The sequence below is a fragment of the Hetaerina americana genome, unplaced genomic scaffold (assembly GCF_022747635.1).
Source record: "Hetaerina americana unplaced genomic scaffold, ioHetAmer1.1.p SCAF_10, whole genome shotgun sequence".
Lineage (NCBI taxonomy): Eukaryota > Metazoa > Arthropoda > Insecta > Odonata > Calopterygidae > Hetaerina > Hetaerina americana.
In genome coordinates, this window is record NW_027286070.1 from 25,608,744 (window position 1) to 25,633,494 (window position 24,751).

At 44.9% G+C, this 24,751-nt stretch overlaps 1 protein-coding gene across 1 annotated transcript in view; it reads left to right on the forward strand.

Annotated features, from left to right (window-relative positions):
• Window positions 1-24,751, forward strand: part of dati (zinc finger protein datilografo) — a 168,816-nt gene that overhangs the window by 128,600 nt on the left and 15,465 nt on the right. The window contains exon 4 of the mRNA XM_071598934.1: window positions 22,506-22,690. Coding sequence (XP_071455035.1) covers window positions 22,506-22,690 — 185 coding nt within the window. The remainder of the gene's footprint in view (window positions 1-22,505; window positions 22,691-24,751) is intronic.

Consider the following 24,751-nt stretch of genomic DNA (forward strand, 5'->3'; position numbering starts at 1 on the left):
CTTTCGTTATTAAGTTCCAAGTTTTTTCCGATCTTCCCACCCTCTCTTAACCCTTCATCATTCTTTGCCAACCTCAAGCCTAAGAGGCACCGCCTATAGGGAAAGAGAGTTTGTAAGGTTGCGTATCTGTCCGCGTGAGGTTAATTAAAAGTCGAGGCATTCTACAATTCCCCAACTCCAAATTTACGCTTCCCTTGCTGTTCCTTTTATCGCATCTTTTCGCAAACCTTCCCCAAATCCTCCCAAACCCTCTCGTCTGTTAAACCACCCCCCAACTCTCCCCTCTCGTATATCTCTCTCCTCTGAAATGACTCCACCTCCCGAATCCTGAGAGTTGTGGAAGCATGTTTATCTGACACTTCGCGGGTGCACGCTTCACGCGCGCTCAGTGAAGCGCACCGAAGGAATCGGATAAATGTTCTGTTTGCGAGATCGGAGAACTCGGATCAAGGGTTTCAAATTCACTTGATGCACCACTTGGGGACCTTGTTCAATTGAGAACTCACGGTTCCTGTATGAAACCAATGATACTCTTCGTCCGTATTAGTCGTTTCACGCGCCGTATTAGTTACGTTATTGGAGAAGGGTTGCAGTCGCAGGGCCCATCAAACCAGGCTTAAGTGTATCATTTAGGCTTCCGTAAAATCGAATATTCCGAAACACGTTTCACTACAGGGATATTTATTGCTGGTTTGTTATATATCTCCCTCAAAAATCCATTCAGCTCTAACCGATTGCTCAATACCAGTCCCTGGAACAATTATTCCAAATATACAATACCCAGAGGCAATTTCCAGTATCTCGTAGGGGATTGCCAGCATCCCGGTACGGGGAGAGGAATAGTCTTGAACTGAAGGAAATATTGTTGCTAGAAAAAACAAATGCTATGAAGGCACAGAAAATTTTTAATGTAACGTTGGGTTGGTACTTGGGGAAACAAAGTTAGGAGCCAGCAGACGTTTCTTTGGGTAAAAAATATGAATATCGCTATTTAGGTGTCGTTGTGTTTTGCATGAACCCAAATGACTCCTTCGTACCTAGATAACTTTGCCAATACCTCATCCTAGGTATAGGATCCAATTCCTTCTATTGAGTATGTTCGATGGAATAAGAAAAAACAGGGCCGTACTAACGCACAAAGGGAATGGTAAGCAACATATCTGTATGCATCGCAACAGATAATTCGCCCACAGGCAGAGGGAATTTTTTGTAAGCCAGGAAAAAGATGGAGCTAGAGAATAGACCAGAATAACTTGAATTTAGGGAGAAACGGGCCAAAGTAATCTATCTTAAGAGACATAAGAAGAAGAATATGGCTGTGCCTCCCTAACATCGTCGGCGATGCACTGCGCACCCACTCGCCTGCCCGCCGGGAGGGCAGAAGCGTGGCCGGGGCCGCGGAATGGGGGAGAGTGAGGTTGGGGGAGGGAGTTGGAGGGGGAAGGGAGGGAGCGGGAGGAGTGCGGGATGAGGGGGCGGGGGGGATCGCGGCGGAGGAGTATCATGGAGGTGAGATAGCGCGAGAGGGCGGAGGGGTAGGGAGAAAAAGGCGGGGGAGAAGGAAGTTCAGTGCGCTGGGGTGGGGAGAGGAGGAGATGGAAAGGGAAAGCGTCAAGTGCACGCCATTAATTATTCTTTTAAAAGAATGCAAATCACTTCTTTCCTATCTTCCACGGTATTATTCTTTCTTTGAAAAATTTTCCATTTCCCTCGTCTCTCACTCCTTCACCCCCAACACTCTTGGCTGGAGTTCCCTCTCCCGTTCCTCTCCACCCAACCAACTCGCCCTCCACCCCGCCTTCCCTCTCCCACCGCACGTCAGCATTCGCCCCATCCATTGCGGGGGGGGAGGGTGACATTCGAGCCGCCCACGCACTCGCACCCCCTCTCTCTAATTCTCTTCTCTCCCGCGCCCTTCTCCCACCCTCAGAGCGGGCCTCCGAAAACCCTTGTCTCCTCACGCTCGGCCCTTCTTCGCTCAGAACGGGGGGTCAAGGCGCGGGAAGCTCTGCCACTCATTCATTAAGGGCGTACCATAGGGGGGATCATGCGCCCCGTTGATAGACCGGCTCCCTCGCTGATCCGGGATCAAAAGATGCGCTACGTATTTATTTTTCCGTACCGCCCTTGATTTATTATCGTAAGGCCGTGTTTAAGAATTATTTTTTGTTACGTCCAAAGTAATGGGGCCATGGAAAACTGCGAAAATATTTTTCAGATATTAGTGTGTTTACTTATTCGTTGAGGTAGGAAATATCAGATTTACTATCAGAGAAATGATATTCAATGGGTTAGGCTGTGTAGCACTGCAAATGAAATTAATTTACACAAGATCTTGAAACGACTGACAGTTGATATGATTTATGTAAATTATATTCTTGATTTAGCGAACGTGAAATTGACGGCAAGTGGAATGCAAGGGTTTCCCATACTTTGAGGTAGTCCGTCCAAATTCTCGCTCTCTCATGTAGTATCCCTCCTTCCTCCACGCTTAAACTCTTCCCCTCTTCATCCTCCTCCGATTTACTCACACCCCACCATGTAATCTTACCCCTTCCAGCCCATGTCGTCTTTTTCAACTTCTTTACCCTTTTTTATTCTCTCTCTCTCTCTCCACACCCCATCTGGAAACGAAGGACTCTTACGGTGCCGAGGGGGTTGAACCAGGAAGTGGAGATTCCTAAGGGAAGGGAAGGGTGGGGGAAGGGGTTAGAAGGATTTAATATGTAGGCGGGAAGTGCATATATATATATATATATATATATATATATATATATATATATATATAATAGAGGGCTGAGGCAAAAAGTGGGTTGTCTCCCAACCCAGCCGTAGGCAAAAAATATTTCCTCTTTAGCGAAGACGTTAACAGTCCTCTTCAGCACGAAGCAAAATGGAATTGAACGCTCTTCGAAGAGAGTGTATTCCATACTCTCGTTCAGGGCGGTAGTTTTTTTTCCATTATCATTTTCCCTCGAACAAAGTTTCTTCCAAGCTAAATAATGTGATTTTTTGTACAGCTTTGTGTGTGGTGTTCGTCCTCTGATTAAAATTTATGCGTTCATTTTCCTTTCCGGGATGCCAAGGGTATTCACATAACCTCTCGCGACTGCCATACCGCCGTCTCACTCTTTTTCTCAATGCACCAAGAAAGTCATGGGCAAAAAGTATGAAATGAGTTATTTTGTTGCCTTAGGATTAACGTAAGAATGTTTAAAATCCATGGTCACGTGCATCGAAGGAATTTTTCATTCCACGCGTTTGCTTACTTCCGCCAAGAAGGGTTGCGGGGAAGTGTGGTGATTGCCTTTAGAGCGTTGGAGGTTTCGGTCATACTTTTCAAGAGGGGAGCGGACTGGGAAGAGAAATAAAAAAAGGATTTCTTTTCCGTGCGTCAGAGCAAATGAAAACCCCAATATCGGATTCTTTTCTCGGGTCGTGCGAATGAGGGTCTTCTTTCTCCCCAATCCTTCTCTTGGTTCCAACCCTCCTGCCGGCCCTGGCAGAGGTCTCCCATCGCTCGTGCACACACCCCTTTCGCCATCCTCCCGCGTCTCTCAGAACCCTTCCCAGCTATTAATTCAGATCCTCCTCCATATGCGGCGGCGTCTCCTTGTGTCATTTTAAAATTAACCATCACCTCTTTAGTTTGCTGAAAGGTAACCTGCGAGGATGAGGTTGACGATAGGTATAATAATACGTTGGCAGTCCGGGATCTTTAATAATTTGATTAAATTTGGAATCTCAATCGGAAACGGAATTGGATATCGTTTACGAGGACCTCATTTTTTTGAAATCTCAATAGAAAATGTTTGGTACCTGGTTTGATGGTTCATAGGTAGGTTTCTGATTTCAAATATATTTAAATATATCAGTCATCCTATCAACGTCATAGTGAGCATTTTCGTATTTTTTAAGTATAGGTTTTAATCTTCAGTTAAGACTGCCCGATTATAATGTATATCAGAATCTATTTGCACTTAATCATAGATAAAGTAGAAGCTTTCTTAAATTGAAGCGTCTTACGTTGAATCGATATGGCATTAGGTGTTTACTTTTTCCTATGGGTTCTAAGAATTCATATTTCTATGAATCTCAGTAGAATAGAGTGTCGTAGAGACGAATCTTTCGAAGCCTGAGGCGCACGGGGAATCCCCATCCCCCATGATATCACCTCGAACGGAGATAAATTGACGACTCGGCGGTCCAAAATATAAAAAGGGTGCAAGGAGGTAGAGAGGAAGGGGTGACTGAGAAGGGATTGCGGACTCATTTCAAGGGAAGATCCCCGCACCCTACCGCCCTTTTGGCCCCCGCCCCCATTCTCCCGCCCATCCCCTCGGCTCACTACCCATGCCCCTCATCTCTCTTCAGGGAGGCGGAGAGGGTGGGGCTGCTGCGGTCGGGAAGGGGCCATGAAAGGGTTGAAGATTGCGGAGGGGTTTCTTCTTGCAAGGGACACTCTTTCGGTTGATGATTCGGAACAGGGGTGAAGGGCGAGACAGGGTTGACAGGAGGGAGGCCAAAGAGGGTATTCTTTGGAGGGGTGACAGAAGCTCTCTGTCTGTGATGCACTATGCGCGCGATGTTACCGGTCCCGAATTAAAATAAAAATGAACGGGAATTATGAAAATTGGACGTTTCTTTTTTCACGTTCTTATTGAAGTCGTACCATATCCCGCAGTCGTTGAATTGAACGAACTTTGGAGAAAAAGAATCTCCTGGTATTTCTTCCAGTGCTTCACCCCGATTGTCCATTGCGCACAGCACATTTTGAAAATTTGCAAAGAATTAAAAATTTCCTTTTATTTTTGGGCAAAATCAGAAATGAAAAGTGATTTTTGGCAAAAGTTCAGTATCTTGTGTAACCTCCTCGCGTTCCTTCGGGGTTTACAAAACCTGCGTTCAACCAACATATTCCCTGACCCAACACCTCAACATGTTAAGGTGTTGAGTCCAACAGGCCAGTATGAGTGGCGGGAAAATTTATGGTCATGATGTCATAATCCATTTTATTTGATGCAAAGAGCACATTAGAAAATGCGCCAAGTACTCTGAGGCCTATTTTTGGATTCCTTTATGTCCATATTTCCTTCATTCGTTCACTATGAGCTGCTTTTCTCTCTTCAGGATCTTCTCTTTCTCTATTCGGATAGTGTACTTTATTGATGATACTCCCCTTCTACTATTTGCAACTTCGTTTGAAAGTATGCATTTTCATATTTTGCGATATTGCTTTCGATGGAGACCGATACTCACTAATACCCCTCCTAAGCGGGTTTATTCGGAGGGAGTTGAATTGATACCCTTTTGGATTCGAGTGGCAGGCGGGGCAGGGCGGAAAGAGGTAGTTTCCGTGGCAGATGGTGGCGGGAAAGAAGGATGAACCAACTCCACAGCCTGAAGGAATGAAACGAATGAAAGAAAAATTCGTCGTGGCATTTTGGCATTTTTTTTCTCCCTTGCTCTTTCCTTCTCCGCTGTGGCTTCTCAAATGTCTCCTCCCTTCCCTCGGTCTTCCTCCTTCCTCCCACCCCGGTCATTCCTCCTCCTCCTCTAACGATTTCCTCCAGATTCTCATTTTATATTTCATTCCGAGCGATATTTTTCACTTTCACTTCGGCAGCGACATCGCCTACGAGAAGCCCACTTTTCCCCCCTGCCTCCCCCCATTCCACGGACATCCAAGGGAAGCTTATGTGCTCCAATACTACCTTCCTCCTCCTACCCTGCCACCTCCAACCGAATTTCATTAAGTTGTGCCAAATAGTACAATAGGTATATACTAATCTTTACTTATGCTCGACCTTAATATACGAGGTCGACAAGCAACGCATGCAACCGGGTCCTTTATAACTCCCTCTACGAAAAATATGTTTATTTTGCTGGTTTAGCGATACGCTTTCCTATAGACGCACCTGACCAATAATGAAAGTAACACGCATGCTTTGATTGCATGTAGGAGGTTACAAATTGCCAAATTGATAACGAGAAACCTTGAACAAGGATGATTCTTTCTTGTGTGAAGACTTCTATGAGTTCACTTCATTCCTTCGTAGGATTGTGTCTACAGGCACAAGAAAAGTTCATGTTTCTTATTAGTTTTCTATCTGTGTCTGGGTAGAAAACCTCAATGATCCAAGGTAGTAATCAAATATTCCTGCGAAGTCTATTTCGGATTCTCGCAGTCAAGGCGTGACACCACGACATTCCTCCGATGTCTATAGGAAGTATTTCACTATTTGATGGGCCGTAAAAAAAAAGGTGTTGGAAACTGTCCGAATCACCATCGAAACCATCTCCCTCGCCTTTCACATATTTTCCTGTACGAAGGTTGAAGGATTATGGCGAGTCAAATAAAAAGAAAACAAAGAACTGGGGATTGGGGCGAAATGACCAGACGCATTCCTTCTGTTTGTCGACCGCAGCCCTTCTCTCTCTCTCCTCCCACCCCCACCCTCCGTACGCCATCTCCCTACTACCCTCCTTCCCCTAAACGCCCCCTCCCGTTTCCCCTTCTTCCCCTCCCTCTTTCCCCTCCGAACTTCCCGTCCCCAACCTTCCAAGGCGAGAAATCATCCCTCCTAAGCGACGCGATATTAAGGGGACAAGGCATATCTGGTGAAAATACGCGTGTTTTATGCAGAGGGGTGAAATATTATTTTTTTGGTGGGGGGGCAGGCACGAGAAAAAAATATTTGATGCAAATTAACCATAAAAAAAAGAGAGAGGGAGAGGAGAAAGAATAACGGGATGGTGTTCACGGCGAGCCTCGGCTATGCGTTTTCCGAACCATTTACTTCCTTCTTCAGTTTCCACGTTTCCTCCCTCCCCGCCCCTTATCTCGCCCCACCACCATTTTCTTTTTTCCTTCCCTGTTTCCTTTGCGTTTTAATTTTTCCTTTAGCCTCCCTATTCCACGCTGTTGTCTCTTGGAAATTCCTTCCCTTGACATCTCTCTTCTCCCTCCCTCTCATTGGATGTATGATGCCACTACGAAGAACATACCGTTCAATTCTTTTTATTTATTGATTCCCAAAAATGTCGACTGTAAATAAAATGGTCATTGGATATCAGAAAGATTGTCAAAAGTTAAACAATATGCTACGTATCAACAGTAATGCCTATGAGCCTTGTATGAAGTGGGAAATAATTAAACGTAATAATATTTTGCCTGCATTTTTTTCAATTTAAATTCCCGATTGATGTTGTTTCAAAGTAATATGCTTCTGGTTGACAGAATATGTAATGTCCACATTATTTAGCCGTCTTTCAAGTACATTCTTAAGCGACTTTCTGTTCTTTAATACTTTATGACTAACCTACACTTTTGAATACTCCAGGAATAATTATTTGCCACGCAGTATATTTATCCCTTGAAGATCCTTTTTTTGCTTCCCTTTTGGGTGAATTATTTATTACCCCTATCCGAGAACAATTTCATACTCAAATAAGTGCTCTACTCCCCCGGAGGCGGAAATGACCGAGCGAAATCAATTTCCTGATGAATTAGAAATGGCCTTTTCGGCAAAACCGAAAAGGCGAGAGAAGACCTTGGGAGTCCAGGAGAATTTGAATGATAGCCTGCTCGCCTGCTGCCTTGTCCCTTTCAAAAAAAAAGCAATGTCTCATTCTCACTTAGTTTGAAAAGAAACCCGGCGTTGGATCAAATAGAGTCGTTATATAGGGTCCGTGGAGAGGATGATGTGTGTGTGTGTGTGTGTGTGTGTGGAGGGTGGTGGAGAGCTGGAGGAAGAGAGGAGCGAGAAGGGGGTGGGGAGTGCCGAGAGGGGGTCGGGGTACGCGGGGAAGGGAGTTGCGATTCCCGCCGATCCAAAAGTAGAATGAATGCGCGTTGCCGGGATTTGCATTAAAGAGACATTCGTCAGAGCGGTAATGGCTGTTGTCAGCCGCAATGCACGCTTTCTTTTGTCGTTTTTCCGCCTTCCTTATTTATTCGCCCGTTTTTAAACCCACATTTCCCTCTCGCTTCCAAAATGACACACCGCTTCCCCCATCCCCTCCTCCAAAACCCCCATCCCTCTCTCCCTCACTACCCGTTTTTTTATCTAATTCCCGCACTTGACGAGGAGTCGTCCGCCTCCCATCTCCGCCAGAACTCAGCTCACTCCACTCGGTCGAACTCTTTTATTGCTGCTTCTCCCCAAAAGTGTGTGTAATTCCGCCCACTTTTAGTGCTTCGAAGGGAATAGCCCACGTCCGGTGGCTCCACGAGATTTGAGAAATGAGCGGAACCCAGTGGCGTGGTTCCATGCGACACAAACGAAATCTTCCTGCTAATATTTAACGCCAAATAAGTTTGTTGCTACCGTTACAAGATTAATTAAATCCATCGGTGGCACTCTCTGAAATCTTGTTTTTAATGGGGTGTGTGTTTGTGTGTGTGTGTGTGTATGTTATGATTCAGTCGTTTTCGTTCGGAAGTGCGCGTCCCCGAGCCCTTTCGTATTTTTAATCCATGAAGATCTAAATTAATTACGCGTTCAAAAAAAAATTGAACTCCCTGACGCTATCACCACTTCGTTCGTTCTTTTGGAGGCGTGTCAATTTTTAATGTCATTTTGAAAACTAATTTGTAAATGAGAAATATTTGGACGGCAATGTTTATTGTAATCATTTCCATGGATAATACTATATCTACTTTTTCATTAGCTTAAACCCCAACGATAAAAATAATTAAATATTGCGCTGCTAACTGGTACAGCGAACATTAAGACTGCAATGCGGCATTTTGTAGCTTTTAGGTCGTACTTTTATCCCGATTGAAAGCTCGGCGATATGTAATCGTGCTATTTTGCATTGTTCAGATCATACCTTGCACTAATGAAGCATAACATTGTTTATGATGCAGAATTTAAATGACATATCCAAATGTAAATTACAGGGACAATTTCAACAAACATGGAGAAAACAATAGAAAAATATGCTTACCATTAAAATTTGAATGTTTTTCTGGACATTTATTGAATAACAATCAAATACGGCTAGTCCATTTCTCATTTTTAAACCGTTTATTTGCATTTAAAACGATGAAGCAACAACAACATGTATTATTTCACTCGACCCGATACCTCATTCTTTAGCATAGGGCTGGGATAACTGCAAAACGTTTTTAAATCCAGCATAATCATTTTATAATGCTCAACTTTTTGCATCACCAGTTATAAAATTGCGCGAATGGGGAGATTTTGAGTCTCGGGAGAATTTATTCGATGCTCACGTAGAGCAAAAATAATTTTCCCGGAAGTTCCGAAGATATATTATTTCATAATTCCTAGCATTCAGCGAACCCGGAAGAAATCGAACGATGGAAAAAAAATAATAATAAAGGCGGACTCTTTTTTTTCCTTGAATGTTTTCTTGTTAATCGCTTGTAGCACTTATTCGAGGCATGGAATTGATGACTTCTGACGCCAGCCAAACACTCTCGCTCATTATCCGTCTCCACAGGGTCTCTCCAGAATGCTATATCCCCTCCTCCTCTCCGCTCACCCTGCGAGCTCGCACCCCTTCAGAAGAACGTCTGAGCGCGTCCAAGACTCCGTTCTGTCGTTTCCCTCACCACCCGCACCCCCTTTCGGTCTCTGAGGCTCGCCCTCCAACGAAAGAAAGACCTCGCTGCTGTGCGCCTCCCTACTTTTCTCTATACACGTCATCGCCGGCGGGTGACATGCGTTTGACGGTTGGGTATTTTTAAATTAATGTCCTTTCGAATGCCTTTCGATTTTCGAATCGGTCGACCCCTTCCAACCTGCATCACAATTGGGGGTGGGATTGAGGAGTTGGAGGGGGTTTAGGGTGCTCCGTCACACGGAGCAACCCCCTCCCTCCCCGCCTCAACCCCCGAAAAATCATATCAAACACCACCCTTCCCTCCCCATCAAACCGACCGACCCCCCCGGCTTCACTGCGCGCGCGCACAAAGGGTTCGCAGTGCACGCACGCAAAAGGGAAAGGAGTGGCGGTCTCGTGGAGGGGTATGGTTTTCGGGGTGTGGGCGGGAAGGGAGAAAGTGGCGAGAGGGACTTCCCCCGTCTCCCCGCTCATTTCTTTCCTACCCTCGCCCTCACCCCCGCCTCACTTCCCCACCCACCCGTTCCACCTCTTTCATCGTCGACCTCCTGCCTACGTCAAGATTCATTTTCCCTTATTTTTCATAACCGCTTCTTCGCGTCATTTCGATCCAGGTTTTCTCCTCGACACGAATTTAAGACGTTGAAAATTGAGAAATGCCGCCCGGTATTCTTATTTTATTTATTTTTACTTTCCTTCCCTTTGCTACGCCGTTTCATTCTTTCCCCGCGATAAGAAAACAGAAAATATTTCACCCTCCAGTTCCAATTATAGTGCACGCAGCTTCTTTGATTTCATTACGTAGGCCCGATGCAACATTTGGTTCTTGTGACTTTAATTATTTTTCTTGGTCGCAGTCGTAGCGTCTGCAAATACCGTCAGTCTCTGGATATTAATTTTATTTTACCAAAAACTCTTCATAATTTGAGGTATTTTTGGGAACCGAATTTTATTAAGGAAACGTATTCTTACGTATGTTCAACATTTGCCTGAAATTATTTTTAGGCCCTTTACAAAGACTGTCAGAGAACTGCGCCCTGTTCTACGAAGGAAAAAAGCAGTCTTACATTAATCTTTAATTCGTTTCAATCTTAATAATTCCGCATTAGAGGAGTGTCACAGAAAATGTGGCTAAAAATATTTTTATTATGAAAAACGAGAAAATGCTTCCCCTTGATTCCTTAATGTATTTTTGCGATATAAAATCCTGCGATGCTTTTGGAAATGAATGTGGAACACTCATTATTTGGGAGGCAGTAAATTTTCCTCCATACTTTTTCTTTTCCGACTCCCGTATCCCATTTTCATCTTTCTTGACAACTGGCTCACGCACACTTTCCCGAAAGTCATTCCCTTTTTATTCCTTTCTCGTCAAATACTCCATCGACACCTCCTTTTTCACGCCTCGCCCTATGTTGTTTCTCACCCTAAGAAAGTTTAAATAGCCAAGACGAATCTTATTCGCTATTCCATATGCGAGTGTGATTTATAGGTTCAACAGGGATATTATTAAGTACAAGTTATGTTTCTTTAGGTAGCAAAACTGAAAACTTACTTATGATATATATGTCCTTTGTTTAAGAATTAAATATTGCTTACCAATGTTTTCGTAGGCTTTTCTTTCATTTATTTTCCTTAAAAGAAATGAAGAAAAGTTTCTTTATAAATATCGGTCGAACTTTCGAGTAAAAAAAGTTACTGCTTTGAGATTGAATCGCAATGTAGGGTACGGAATCACGCATTCACTAATATTTTTTCGAGATTTTGTATTAGTTATGCAAAGGAAATTTCATGAAAGAGATGTAGAAAATTAAAGTAATTCGTGGTGGTGAAATACCTCCTTTGGGTGTGCATAGCGTAAAATATTCAGTAATGGGCTGTCGTTATTCTTGGACAGTAAAATATTAGAATTTTTAATGAAATGGTTCCTATTCAAGTACTGCCTATTCTGCAGCAATCAATTTCGCATAGTATACACGAATATAGTTCTGGCCTACATGTCTATCATGGTCTTATTTTGAACAATAATTGGGAACCTCGGAACACGTCCCTAACGTCACCGCTAGCTCCCTTTGGGGAGATATGCGAAAGCACGAGCTCTTATCTTTCGTGCCACACACAATTCATGAGAAACGATTAATCGAATTCAGCGTCGAGTATGTGGGCCCATTTGCCTGCCTGCATTTTGAGAAATATGCTTCTGTACGGAAACCGTTTTCTTGATTTCCTTGGAGTCAACCATCTGTGTGTCAGTTTGCAGTGCATTCTTTCGTTCAGAATAATCCGCGTGCTCTAAATTATAACAACCATTCATGGATTCTTCCAAGTCATTTCAAGACCGAAGGATTTGAGCGCTCCACTTCGCGGTTCGCCCTCGGGTACAGTGGGAATGAGTTTGACACCCCCTTACCCTCCTCCAGAACATCGCTGCTTCTTGCCGACACGTGCCACTGATCTACCTCCCTGTGCGCGGTTGCATACAAAGAGCCCGCCGACCCTATGACCCGGCTTGCCCATTTCACTCCCTTTCGCCGCCTTCCCTTGATTGATTCGCCATCACACGCGAGGCATTTTGCACCCCCACCCCCCGCTCTAGCACACCTCCCTCAGTCGTCTTTCCTCCCCGCGAGGGAAGGAGAGGGTCTGATTTCCCCGATAGGTCGTAAATCCCTTCTTCTTTGCAAGCGGGGATTATTAAACTTTTTGAGCGGTCGAGCCAACCCCATTGAACCGGAAGCATGCGAGATATTTCGAGAGACGGACTGTTCTCTTTCTCCACAGGACGTGTATTTGTGACTCTCGATTTTTCCTTGCTGTCAAAACGGTTTTTTCCGCGAAGCCCGTGACGGTCTCAGGTACTTTTTTTCGTTTCATTCGAAGCAGAGGGGGAGGGGGGGTCGTACTCTTTGTTGTTGAATACAATTGGCGAGAAAGAGAGAGAAAGCGAGAGAGAAATTGCCTCTTGACAAATTATTTTTCATAAGAGTCATCGTTGCCTTTTGTTCCGCAGTCTTATTTGATGGATTCGCACCATTGATTTTTCTCCAATTTTCTTAGATGTTGATAATTTTTCATCAGTTCCTCTTCCCCAGAGTTAAATTAACGAACGTGTTATCGGGTTGGAGGAAAGTAATTTAGCAAACAAATATTTCGGCTCGGGTATAGCTTAAATTTAATTAGCTTACATGAAATTGCCGAGATCGAACCCTCCGTCATGTACTTGAAGGAGGTGAAAGTATTAAGGCCGCGTGCGTCACACTAAATATTCTACCCCGATTGGAAAATATTGGTAGATACGACAAATAAACCCCCTCCCCGCCGCTTGAATTTGTGCGTTGGGTTTTTTCTATCAACCACGGAGAAGAGATTTTACCACTCCCTTACTCTTTGGTGTAGCCGCTGCGTTAAAATTCGACGTTTCTGTAGGCCTGGAGACAGTCGCTGAAAGAAGTCATTAGCATACGATTCGGGAAGGGGATCAATGAAGCAGATCGATTTTCGAAAACATTCGTTTCCCATACTTTCGCCCCGCTCCGTCTCTTTCGTAACTGATGAAGTCGTGGAGACGCGAACGGGACACGTGAACGCCCCCCTCTCCGGTCCCATTTATTTCCTCTCTTCATCCCTGGACACTCTAGACGAGTGTCCCTTCCCATCTCTCCCTTCCTCCTCCCTCCCTCACCCTCAATTCTTCTATTATTAACGAAAAACTAAAGATAAAAAAAAAACATGTATAGGTATACCTATGCCCAAATTTTTTCCCTCCACCAGGCCGGCCACCTCCACGTTCTTTATTTCCTTATTTCTTCCAACTTTTTTATCCCCTCCCTCCGAGGAAGGAAGGGTTATGGAATTGCGGGGCGGCGGGAAAAATGTGTTGTTTCGGAGGGAGGGTGAGGGGTTTTAGGGGTTGGGTCGGGCGGGCGTGGGTGGGTCCGGCGGACGCCGTGGAGCCGGGGTAGGGGGAACTCTTACGTGGTGCGTGACGCTGACAAATGGTCCGTGGAACGCGGTGTCCCCCAAAATACCTCTCCTGCTCTCGCTACACCCTCCCTCTCCCTCCGGCCCAGCCCCCCTCCAGCTCCCCATCCCCTCCGCGAACGCTCTCCCATCCCTCCTCCCGCCTCATCTACCCGCTACCACTCTCATTTCCGACTCATCCCCTCTAATGCCTCTCCTCTCCCTCCTTCCGTGAACCCCTCTCCCCCCTCCGCTCGACTACACCCCGAACGCCCACCTCTTCGCCTCGTCCTCGCCCGACTCCGCTCGCCACCCCTCTCTTATCGCCACAGTCTTCCAGAAGCTCACCCTCTCCCTCCCTCTACTCCCACGCCCACCCCCACCTTCTCAACCCTCTCTCTCTCCGCGTAACATCTAAGCCACCACATCTTCTTGCAACACCGGATTTTTTTTCTCCCCCACCCCAACCCTCAAACCTTGCGGTTTCAGCCTAAGTAATGGCCGAGGGAAGCGTAGAGGCGTAGGGGAAAGGGGGGAAGGGGTGAAGCAGCGCATCGCTGAGTGAATTTCTTTTGTTTCTTTTATTCTTTTCCTCCTCGCCATTCGTTCCTACGCTTTTTTTCCCTTTCGCGCTCCCCCCTCCCACCCCCCCCCCCCCCCAACCCTTCGCCTCCTCGCTATTTTTTGCTTTCCTCCGTTTTAATGCCAGCGGGCGCCAAAATTCATTTCCGCAGTGTGTATTTTACTCTTTTATCAGTCGGAAACTTATGATGCCTCTGATAAAAATGTTATTCTTTATTGCCACCTAGCTGCTGTTTTTTTTTCTCCCTCTCCTTGTCTTGCCCAGAGCTTTTGTGTTCTTGGAGATGGGAAGATATAAAGGTAGCGAGCGGCAAGAAGGTGTAATCTGTGGAACCTTCTTGAGCCTTTTTTTATGCTTCGTTTACAAAATCATTCTTTCATCTAGAAAATGACCTACTGTGGTGAATTGTGTGCTTTGCTTTGCTCGGGTATCATTGGTTTAAATTGAAGACATTTATCGTGGTTTCTTGAGGGTTTTCCGCGACAGCGATTGTTTAAACCCGACGATTCTTATTTTGGAGAGAATTTTTTGTGATGGTCTTGCGTGAAGTCTCTCTGAAAACTCTTGATCCAGCAAAAGAGTTCTCATGTTGCATATTCACATTTCATTCAATGGATATCCCTCATAACAGTTTTAAAGATATTAATCTGGAGTAAAAATAATCATATTGCAAATCACACTTCCGTCTTGGAAAACGGTGACTTTTAGTTTCTCCTCTCCGGAGTTAGCACTCACAACAGCTGAAGTGGTGCAGATGAAAATGGCTCCGAATTCATTTAAATGATGGATCGAGGATGCCGAATGAAACATATTATGTAGAATATCCTGAGCTAGGAGAGAAGATAAAGAATTATTCTTAAATGATAGAACATATGAAATAGTATATAGTGTAGACGGGAAGAAGTAAAAGTGCTTAGTAGAGTTGAAAAAACTTGCCGACAAAGTTTCATTTCTTTGAAAGTGATGATTCTTGATTGTTGATCATTCTTTTAGAAAATCTATTGTTCGTCATTGAATAACGTTAGTTAAATGTAAGTAATAGTAATAAGGAAGGCAACTATTAATGGCAGTTATACGCGCTAACCGCATTACTAGGGGAGTACACGATACACGTATTACAATATCATTACAAATACAACATACATTTTTAATTGCCCCACTGTTCTCCATTATAAAATTAATGTTTGGAGTCGCACTTTTTCTGCCAATTCTTCATTCAAACTATTTCATCAAAACAGTTTTCTTGTCCTGAAGGAACAATGAATACTCGTAATATAAAGGAGCTCTGAAAGTTTCTTTGCCTTTCTACTTTATTCTATTTTTTTGAACAATTTATCCGAAGGTTTTCTTCAAAATGGTTGCGGTTATCGCGACTTATGGTTCACTTTTGAGCAGTGAATGAGATAGAAAAAAATTATCTCATGATTTTCCAGTTTACATTTCCGGTGTATTAACCGGTGATAATGTTCAAGGAATGTCATTCAAAGAGGGGTAATTAAAATAAATATGAATATTGAAAATAGAAGTGGATTTTTTAAAATCGTTATTCAGTTTAGTCTTTTAGAGGAAGGCATACCGGGAATAATTGTTGTATTTACATGAATACGAACATGAATTTCCGAGTTTTTTTTCATTTCCCTCGCTTCATTTCAGTAATTATATTATGAAATATGTCTCTATTGTTGGCGATTGTGAAGCGATGTGGAGTCTTGGATAATGGCTCACTTTCCTCTCGTCTTTCAAATATCTTCCGTCAATCAAATCCTATGTGTTGTATCCCATTAAGCTCGTGTGGCATCTTGCCCAAAGCGTGACTCGTCGTTTCCTCATCGCTAGCAGGCTTGCCGTATTTCCGTAAACAAATGAGGAAATATGCTAAGCGACGGTCACTTGATACGAAAACTTACGCAATTATTCTACGACTAGGTTAAACATAAGCTCAAATAACAAACGTAGCATTCTGCCGTACTCTTCACTGTCACGTATTTCATGATAATGAATTCAATTTTACTCGGGAGGTATTTGAATCAAGTAACGAGATATTTTCTGTGAATGCGTTAGTACGTGCTAATAGCTGACGTTAGACGGCATGATGGTTCTGTGCAGTTTTAACCATTTAGTGTATTTGATAGAGACAAACAAAGTCGTATAAATTAGAAATCAGATCAGAGCTATAAATTAGAGCCTTTTCATCTACGCAAGGTTTCATCGATAGGTCGTGTAATTATTCGTGAACTTGAAATATAATAAGGAATCAATATTTTGAACATGCGTCTGCGTTCTAAAAATTGAATTTTTTCAAAATATATCCAAGTTGGGCTCCATATTTAATTTTAAACAAGAAAATATTCAAGAGCGGTCACAAATATCCAAGGCATATGTGGGAGGAAAATCGACCCTGTGTACCATTCCACCACCGAGGATTGCAAACTCGGTTTGGGAATGCTAGGATTTTTTTTTAGTCGCTAGCAGAACGCCTTTTCTCATTGCAGTTTATGCGGCCTCATGTGCATCGGAGAGAGGTACTAAAAATTACATTGTTTCCCTCAGTGTGCAGAAGATTTCTTCATGCTTGTTGCCCATAAAAGTTTTAAAACCTGATCCTTTGGTCTCTCTCGTAATCATCTCTTCATTTATAAACTTTCACCGGGGTTATCCAGCCACTCCCAAGCACGTAGGAGCACTCGGGTAGGATCCACTGCCGTGGCCCAGGATGGATTCTCCCAATTTACATCATTTCCAACCCGCCCATTGTGTCTTCTGGCCGGCGTGGCGTCCCGCCCACATCATCCGCCACCGTGACCTGATAAGCCGACCAGCAGATGGTGGAGAGAGGCGGGTGGAGAGAGCGAGTCCTTAATAGACTGCACCCCCTTAAGCCACTCTCGAGATTCAACCTCTCTCTCCCTCCCTCTCCCCCTCCCTCTTTTTCACCACCTCGCTCCTTCTCTCTCTCACTCCTACCCCCACATCTTTGCCCTTCCCCATCGGCGATAAATCTTCCTAATCACTTTATTCAAAGTTAATAAGCGGCTAGTATAGAACCCATGCTTTATGTCACAGTTTTAACAGCTTGTTTCAAAAAGGGGAAAGTATTTCATTGATAAGGCTTTTTTCCCTCCCTTTCCTTGTCGACCGTATATGCTCGGTCCGGTTCCTTTTAGTCTAAATTAAGGCACTGAAACCTGAGTCTTGAGTAAGCAGGCAAAGAATCTGACCAAAAGTACACACGTCCGTAATTCACGATATATATTTATTTTTAATCATAGAGGGAAAGATAATTAGTCAGTCGAATAACTAGAAATGTTATAAAAATCATTGGTATCGTTCATTAAAAGGTCCAAAAGAGTTCATTTTCTCAACATGAATTTAATCATAAGCGTATTTGTCCAGCCCTTTGTGGCATGTTTGACTTGAAGAAGTGACAGTATATTTTCTCTCGGCTATAGGCACTAGGTAGGATTTGGGTGGTCATTAAAATCAACTAATATCTCAACTTATACTTGAATAATAGGATATTTCGAAAGTATTAGATGGGCATCTTTTGTTTTCTGTTGCGTCGAACGTCTGAGTAAAGTTTCGTTGCACCACATAGCTTATTAGATTGATAGGTCAAAAAGAGGCTTAACAACCAAATTTGATCATGCAAGTACTAGAATTTCATTCCAATTTATGAAAACTGTTTGATATTCTCGTTCGCATTCTATTGTCTTCATTCTTTTTTCACCCCTTAAGCGTCAGGATAAGGAAAATGTTTACATTGTTCGCGTAAGACAGCAGCATAAATTCGACCAACCAAGTCCGAGACCCAGGTAGGCATCTTCTTGAATTGGCGTAACCTCACATCAAATATCAGTGGAGGGAAATGAAGGATAGAAATGTTTCTTTCTCTTTACCGATGTTGTCCTAAGAATTACATTAGTATCAAAGCTTGCGAGCCAATACCACTTTCGTCTTCGTTACATGTAAGCAGGCAATCGAGGCTGAATACCTCACGGAGAGAAGACATTTACGGGATATTGTCCTGCCATGCTCCCACGTAGTTCTACATTAAAAGTAGGGCATTTGGAAAAGGAATTATCGACTTTGTAGGAGTAAAAAGAAATTATAAATTCTCCTCGCCCCCCTTTTGAATGGAGCACGCCGTTCAAAGTGTGAGTATTAGTTGGAAGGGGGGGGAGGGAGGAGATGGGGGACTTCGTTCATTTATTTCCCATCCGACAATTTTTTCCCCGCTCCTCCTCGACCGCGGTTTCATCCTTCCAAAGAAATTCAACAGCATTTATCTCGAGCGAGCCACGCGGTAGGGAGAGAGAGAACAACGTAAGATTCCGCAAAGAGATGCTACAGGCGAGTTCGGGGGAAGGAGGAGGTTGAGAGGACAAAGGAAAGCAAGCGAGACTGTGCCTGAGGAGGGGGGAGGGGAAGGGAGAGATAACGCCACGGAGTGGGAGGGTGGGACGATGGCAGGGGTGGCGGTATGGCGGGAGGGATGAAGGGGAGGCAAAGAGAAAGAGAGACATAGTGTGTCTTGCCTCCCCCTTTGCCAAACACCTTTTATCCTACTCTCCCTTCCCTCTTTTTCGGACTCCCTTATCTTCCGCCGGCCATATAAGAGCCCTTCCCCCCCCCCCCATATCCTCCTTCCTACCTCTTCCCCCTCACATCATCCTCGTGCAACTGGCCGGTCCGTTGGAGTGGGACGGGAGGCGACGGACGCTGGGCTGTGTTGGTGTGTGGGCCCCACAGCGCGAGAGAGGGAGCCGCAGATGGCCGAGGGGGTAATTTATTCAAATGAGGGAAGGGGGATGTATTATAAGGGTGCCCCATACCCTTTCCCCTCTTCCCTTCTCTCCCCCCCTCCCCATGTCTCTCCCTTAAACCTTCCGCCACACCCATGCAAGCCGGCCGCTCCTAAAAGAAGGTTTGGAGGGTGAGGCGAGAGTGGAAAAAAAGAAGTACGGTGTGGGGGGGGATGGGGGACCGGTTTGTGAGGTCCATCCGTCCATCCCCGCCGCCCATCTCCCCCCCCGGGTGTTCTTTATTTCTTTTTTTACGTTTGGGGCGCGTGGCCGCTCATCCCGCTTTGAAAAGGACCACTCTTTTATTATTATGCGATTTTCTCCTCCTTTTTTCCATTCAATGTTCTCCCTCCTCCTCGCCGGGCGAAGCTCGCCCATCCCGTGTGCTACTCTCCCTTCTCGGCGGGCCCTCGCATTTTTTTCCTTTTCTCGCTCTCCGTCCGTCTCTTCCTTCGACCCCTTACTATTTCCCATTTCGGTCTCTCCGTTCCTTGTCTTTTTCATCCCGCTTCCCACGTTCGACTTCTCTGCTCCTTCCAACCCCTATCCTTCATCAAATCCCTCTTCTCATCACGCGACACCCAGATGATTCATGCTCGATCGAGGAAAGCTCACGATGTTTTTTCGTGTCCTATTACAAAGAAGAAGCGTGCTCAAGAAAATTTCCAGAATTTCCAGATTTTCAAAGAGCAGAGGAACCACGTATCTACCGTAGGAATATTGGAGAAAACTTTGTTCCGTTTCCCTATCCTTAGTTTGACCTTTACAAAAGGTGTATTTAATTCCTTTTCGGCTTGGAATGATTGGTTAAATTTGTTTTAATTTCGCACTCCCACGTTTCAGATGCACTTGCCCTAAGACCTGAGTTCATTGCTTCATCATAATTTTAAATTCTGGAGTGCACACATCTGTAAGATGAGGGGGGAGTATGGCACGGGGTATGAACTTCGGGAGATAAAAAGGAATTTAATATTCGAATGAAATCCCCCCCCTTTCACGACCCCTCCAATCCACTTCCCTGCCTTTCGCAACGCCAGCATATCTTTGTTCTCCCCGTGAACCCCGTCCTCTTCCACTCTGTTCGAATATATCGAGTTTTTTTCTTCTTTTTCGTCTTTGCCTTATCGCGTTTCCTGTAATTTAACCTCTTGATGGCCTTCGCCGAGGTGGCCATCTTGTTTTCATTGCGGCCTTAATTTTGCGAATTTTTATCGTCCATGAGTTTTTTTATTGGACCCCCCCCCTCCGGTTTATCGACTCTTGCGGTGAAGGCTCGCCTTTTTTTGGACGTGGAACGTAAAATAACATCTGGTACCCTGCTGGTTTTCAGGAAGATATTGGGCCTTTGCTTTTTTCCGCATGTAAATATTTTCTGGATCAATTGGATCCAGACTTTGATACGTCGGGTTCTGTTTAGCATAAAATGAATGTTCTCGGAATGTTTATGAAACACAGCATAAGTTTCGTGTTATACGCTTTGGAATTGATTAAATAGTTCTCGAAAACAAAATTTTGAAAAAAGATTGCACAAATGGATGCGACTCCATCTTGTCTTATTCATAATAATGAACGGTATTCTCAATTTCATATACCCTCGAGGCGGACTAATTTTCTCTGTCGTTACTCAAAACGAGGCTGCAGAACAAATTTTTGTGTACGTAAATGCATGTTCCGAATGTCTGAGCGTTTCCAAATTATTCCGGATGATGCTTAATGTCTTATTCCTCCGGGGAAGCATTTTCAAAAACTCGTGCTCCATTGCCCATTTAAGGTGACCTAATGTCTCAATTCAAAGAACTCCCTCACTGGTTGGAATTTCATACGAGTCCTGTTGAGCCCTTCTGCTTGATTCGGTCCAATTTGTAAGCCCCTCGTCGCTTTCCTCGTCCCCCCCCCCCATAGCGCAACCCCAAGCTCTCCCCCTCTATCACCCCGTTTTATTTCTTGATTACCTCCCCTTCCGGCCGAGAGATGTCTCCCCCGTCCTCCGAGCCAAGGTGAATGTGGGCGAGGGGGTTCACCCTATTCACTACGCTCCCGCTCACCGTACAGTTGTCACGGCGTGACCGACTGGCCAGCGGGTTTGGCAGTGAATAATGTCTGGGAGGTCAATGTGCGGCAAGTGGCGGCCTGCTTGAGCCACGTTGAAACAATCCCACGATGACTTCACATGAAAAAATAAGGGTGTAAAATTTTTGAGCACTTTGCTTTCCCGTTCAGGGACGTCTGACATGATTCAATACCATGAATACAATCTCTTTTGTGGGAATGGGTCACAAACGGTGTCAGTTTATGTATACCTTTGTACAGCTGTAGTCGAACCCAGGCAGGCAAGTTGTGGATATAACACGAAGCTGACCAGCGAAATTGTTTGCACCCCAAAAAATCTCTATGAAAATTTTGTGTGTGTTGTGTTATTGCTGCGGCTGCTGTTCATCATACAAAATGCTCATATTACAGTTTGTAATCACTGAAAACCCAAAACTTTCCTTCGCTACAACTTCAAGTGTTTTTCATTTTAATTCGATTCCTGCTCTAACCGTGCTGAATTGTATCTATAATTATTCTGTACTTAAAAAATTTTATTTATTTATATATTTCGAATCAATTCCAATAGTTTCAGTGTTACGATGATGTACTTTTATGGAAAAGCCGCATTGTGCGATAGTGGGCACTTTACTGTATGTGCCTGCCATCGTATTTCTCTATATGAATATGATATAGGCTCAAAAATGGAAACTAGTACCTGTTCGGCCACAATTGCCTACCTTCATGACTGTAGTGTCTGTTCCATGAGAGAGGTGCAACTTCACCAGCTATTCAATATTTCCGTCGATGCTAAATATTTTAATATATGCTTATTAAACATAAGGAAACGAAAGATGGCTATTTCTATTATGTATATTTTTTAAAGTTCACTGGTTAAATCATATGATTTCGGGTTGTACGAATGTTCTGTTGATGTCCGTTCCCCATTAAGTGCCGAAATTTTGCCCTAGTATGATGCTCCTGTATTAAAATCACATTTTGGATGGTAAGGGGATATATTTATTTATTTATATTACAAACTAAATCAAGATAGAGAATTTTTTAATTTTTTTTTCTAAAATATTTTGATTACATTTACAAAATGCCTCCATTACCATTGTAGAGCTATTTTAATTTTCAAGGATATAAGTCGCGAATGACTGCGGACATTTTTTCGATCCAGAAAAATATTGATCAAGAAAAGGTGATTGCATTATTTCCCATGCATAATAGAGGTTTTAAACGCTGTTTGTATCGCGACCAGGAAATATGAAACCCTGAATTCGATGGCTTAAGAAGAAGTGATGTCACAACTCGGAGTATTTATATCTTCCGCCGTCGGACTTCGGTCTCAGTCGACTCAGCCCATTGGGATGCTGGGACAGGAGCCACCACAACGGGGTGGCAAAACCATTACTCATCTCGTTTTTCTCTCTCTTTTTCTCTCTCCCACTACTCTTCCCGTTGTTCCCCGCGCCCTGTCCCCGTCACCTCTGCCCTGACCTCCGACCTCTCTCTTCCTTCACCCCCGCGAGCAGGGGAGCGGCCCTACAAATGCCACCTGCCGGAGTGCGGCAGGGCCTTCATCCAGCTGTCCAATCTGCAACAGCATCTGCGCAACCACGACGCGCAGGTGGAGCGTGCCAAGAACCGACCTTTTCACTGTAATATCTGCGGAAAGGGTTTCGCCACGGAGTCGTCCCTACGCACGCACACGTCAAAGGTAAGGCCCGTTCCCCCACCCAACCCGAAACCTTTCTCACTCTCACTCTCTTTCCCACTCTCTCCACGTCCTCAACCCATCCCGCCACCCCCGCGACCCTCCCACGCGCCACCTTCGGCGGGTTCCCGCCCCCTCCTTCCCCCCTCCGATGGGGAGGGGGGGAAGGGGGCGGGATGAACGAACGTGCCGAAGTGTGTCCGTCCCCAGCCTCCCATCTTCTTCCCTTCGTGGGCGGCCCGCCGGCGCTCGGTCGGAGGGAGTAAACCCGCCTCCTCCTCCCTTATCACCCTCTTTCTTCCCATATCCTCACCCTCTCCTCGTGCCTCAAAAATGAGCATCACACCGGCGTGCTTTTTTTTCCGATTGTCATTTTCGATATTGAGCGCTGTCTGAAACATTTTGCGGAAGGGATGCACTTTTGTGGAGATGGTGCCCTTCCCTAGTTTGTAGACTTGAGCGTCCGCCTTGCGGTCCAGCAGCTGAACAAAAGAGAAGAGGACGAGTGGTGCCCTGCATATATGCACGGGGACTTCGTATCAGCAAACATATATGCCCCTTTTGAATGATTGTTAATTGGCAACAGCTTTCACCGTGAGGTTTTCCAGATTTAATGCTACACATTAAAGCAACCGCGACTTGATTAAAAATATCAAAGAAAATATGTACGAAATACCTAATGGGATGGGTACCCTTCGAACTAACCTACCCGTTCACAAAGTTCACCTCGCGGTGCTGTGATGTAATTCGACAAACTGAATCCTGAGGAGAGGGGGAAATCTCGCAGTAAAATACGGTCTTTCCTACCGAAAATATAAAAAAAATATGGTGCATGCCTGATTGATTGTGGAGGGAGGGAATATGTAAATTTGTTCTCCGTGGAACGTATTGGCGAAATTCTACTCACAAGAAGCTTAGACATAAGCCGCAAATTATGGATAAATCCGCAAACTTTCCCGCTGGACGTTCAATGGGCGTGTTAAACGGCTTCCAGTAAGTATTAGATGTGACTAATTATTTGTCCGTTGGGATGGGATGTTGAACAACGCCGCTCCAATTCTTAACCGTTTCCCGCACCGCATGGGGTGGGGCGGAAAAAATATATTCGATCAAGTCCCTCACGTAAATGGGAAGGGTGTTAAATATCTGCGGCGTCGTTTATTTTAAATCTACGGAGAGTGCCCGGAGTCGTAAAAATGATGGGCCAATTACCCAGGCGATAACTCAAATTCAAAAAATACCCGCGAGGACGGGATCGAAGAGGGATGCGGTCGGAACAAATTGCTCTCCGTTCGCGAAAATCTCGGCCCCCTCCTTCCCCACCGTCCATCCTCTTTACTCCTCGCCTTTTTTCCCCCATTCTTCTGGGGCAGGGTTGAGTTGGGGCGGCGGGTGCGAACGGGGAGCGGAGGAATCCATTATAAAAAAATAACGGTTCCTTCCCAGATCGCTCATCTTCCCCTTAATCCCGATAATATCCCGGTTGAGAAGCGAGGGTGGGGGGAGGTGTGGCGGTGAGGGCCATTCGCCGAATACACAGCTGCAGACGTCAAGATGCAGATCGATGGACCGTCGTGGGGGTGGAGCGAGGGGTTTGTTTCGACTCCTTGGAGTTGGGGGGAGGGGACAGTGTTTGGTTGCGGGGATAAGGAAGGAGAGGGAGGGAAGAAGGGGCTTGCTGTAAATTAGGGCCGGCCGCCGTCACCACGGCGAAGTGTGTTCACCTCCCCGTGCGTACGTGAGGGTTGCGTGGGTGGAGAAGGGGTGAGATAAGGCAAAGTGGGAGCGTGCCGTTTTCGGCGGCCATCCCCTCCCTCACATCTCTAAAAGGTGTGCTCGAATGTTCATCGCTCCTTGAATCTGTGTCTGGGCCAAATATTTTGCCGATTACCTACACTCTGCCCGATCGATAATTTTCCTTAAAAAAAAAGGTGGGAGACCGTTGCGAAGGGTGGTTGAAAATTGAAGGTTTGCAGGCATTCATTGCCCACTGGTATTTGGCTGCCGTTAAGTAAATTGCTACCTACTGAAAGCGTCCCCTTTCTTCAGCATGGTTTTTGAAAA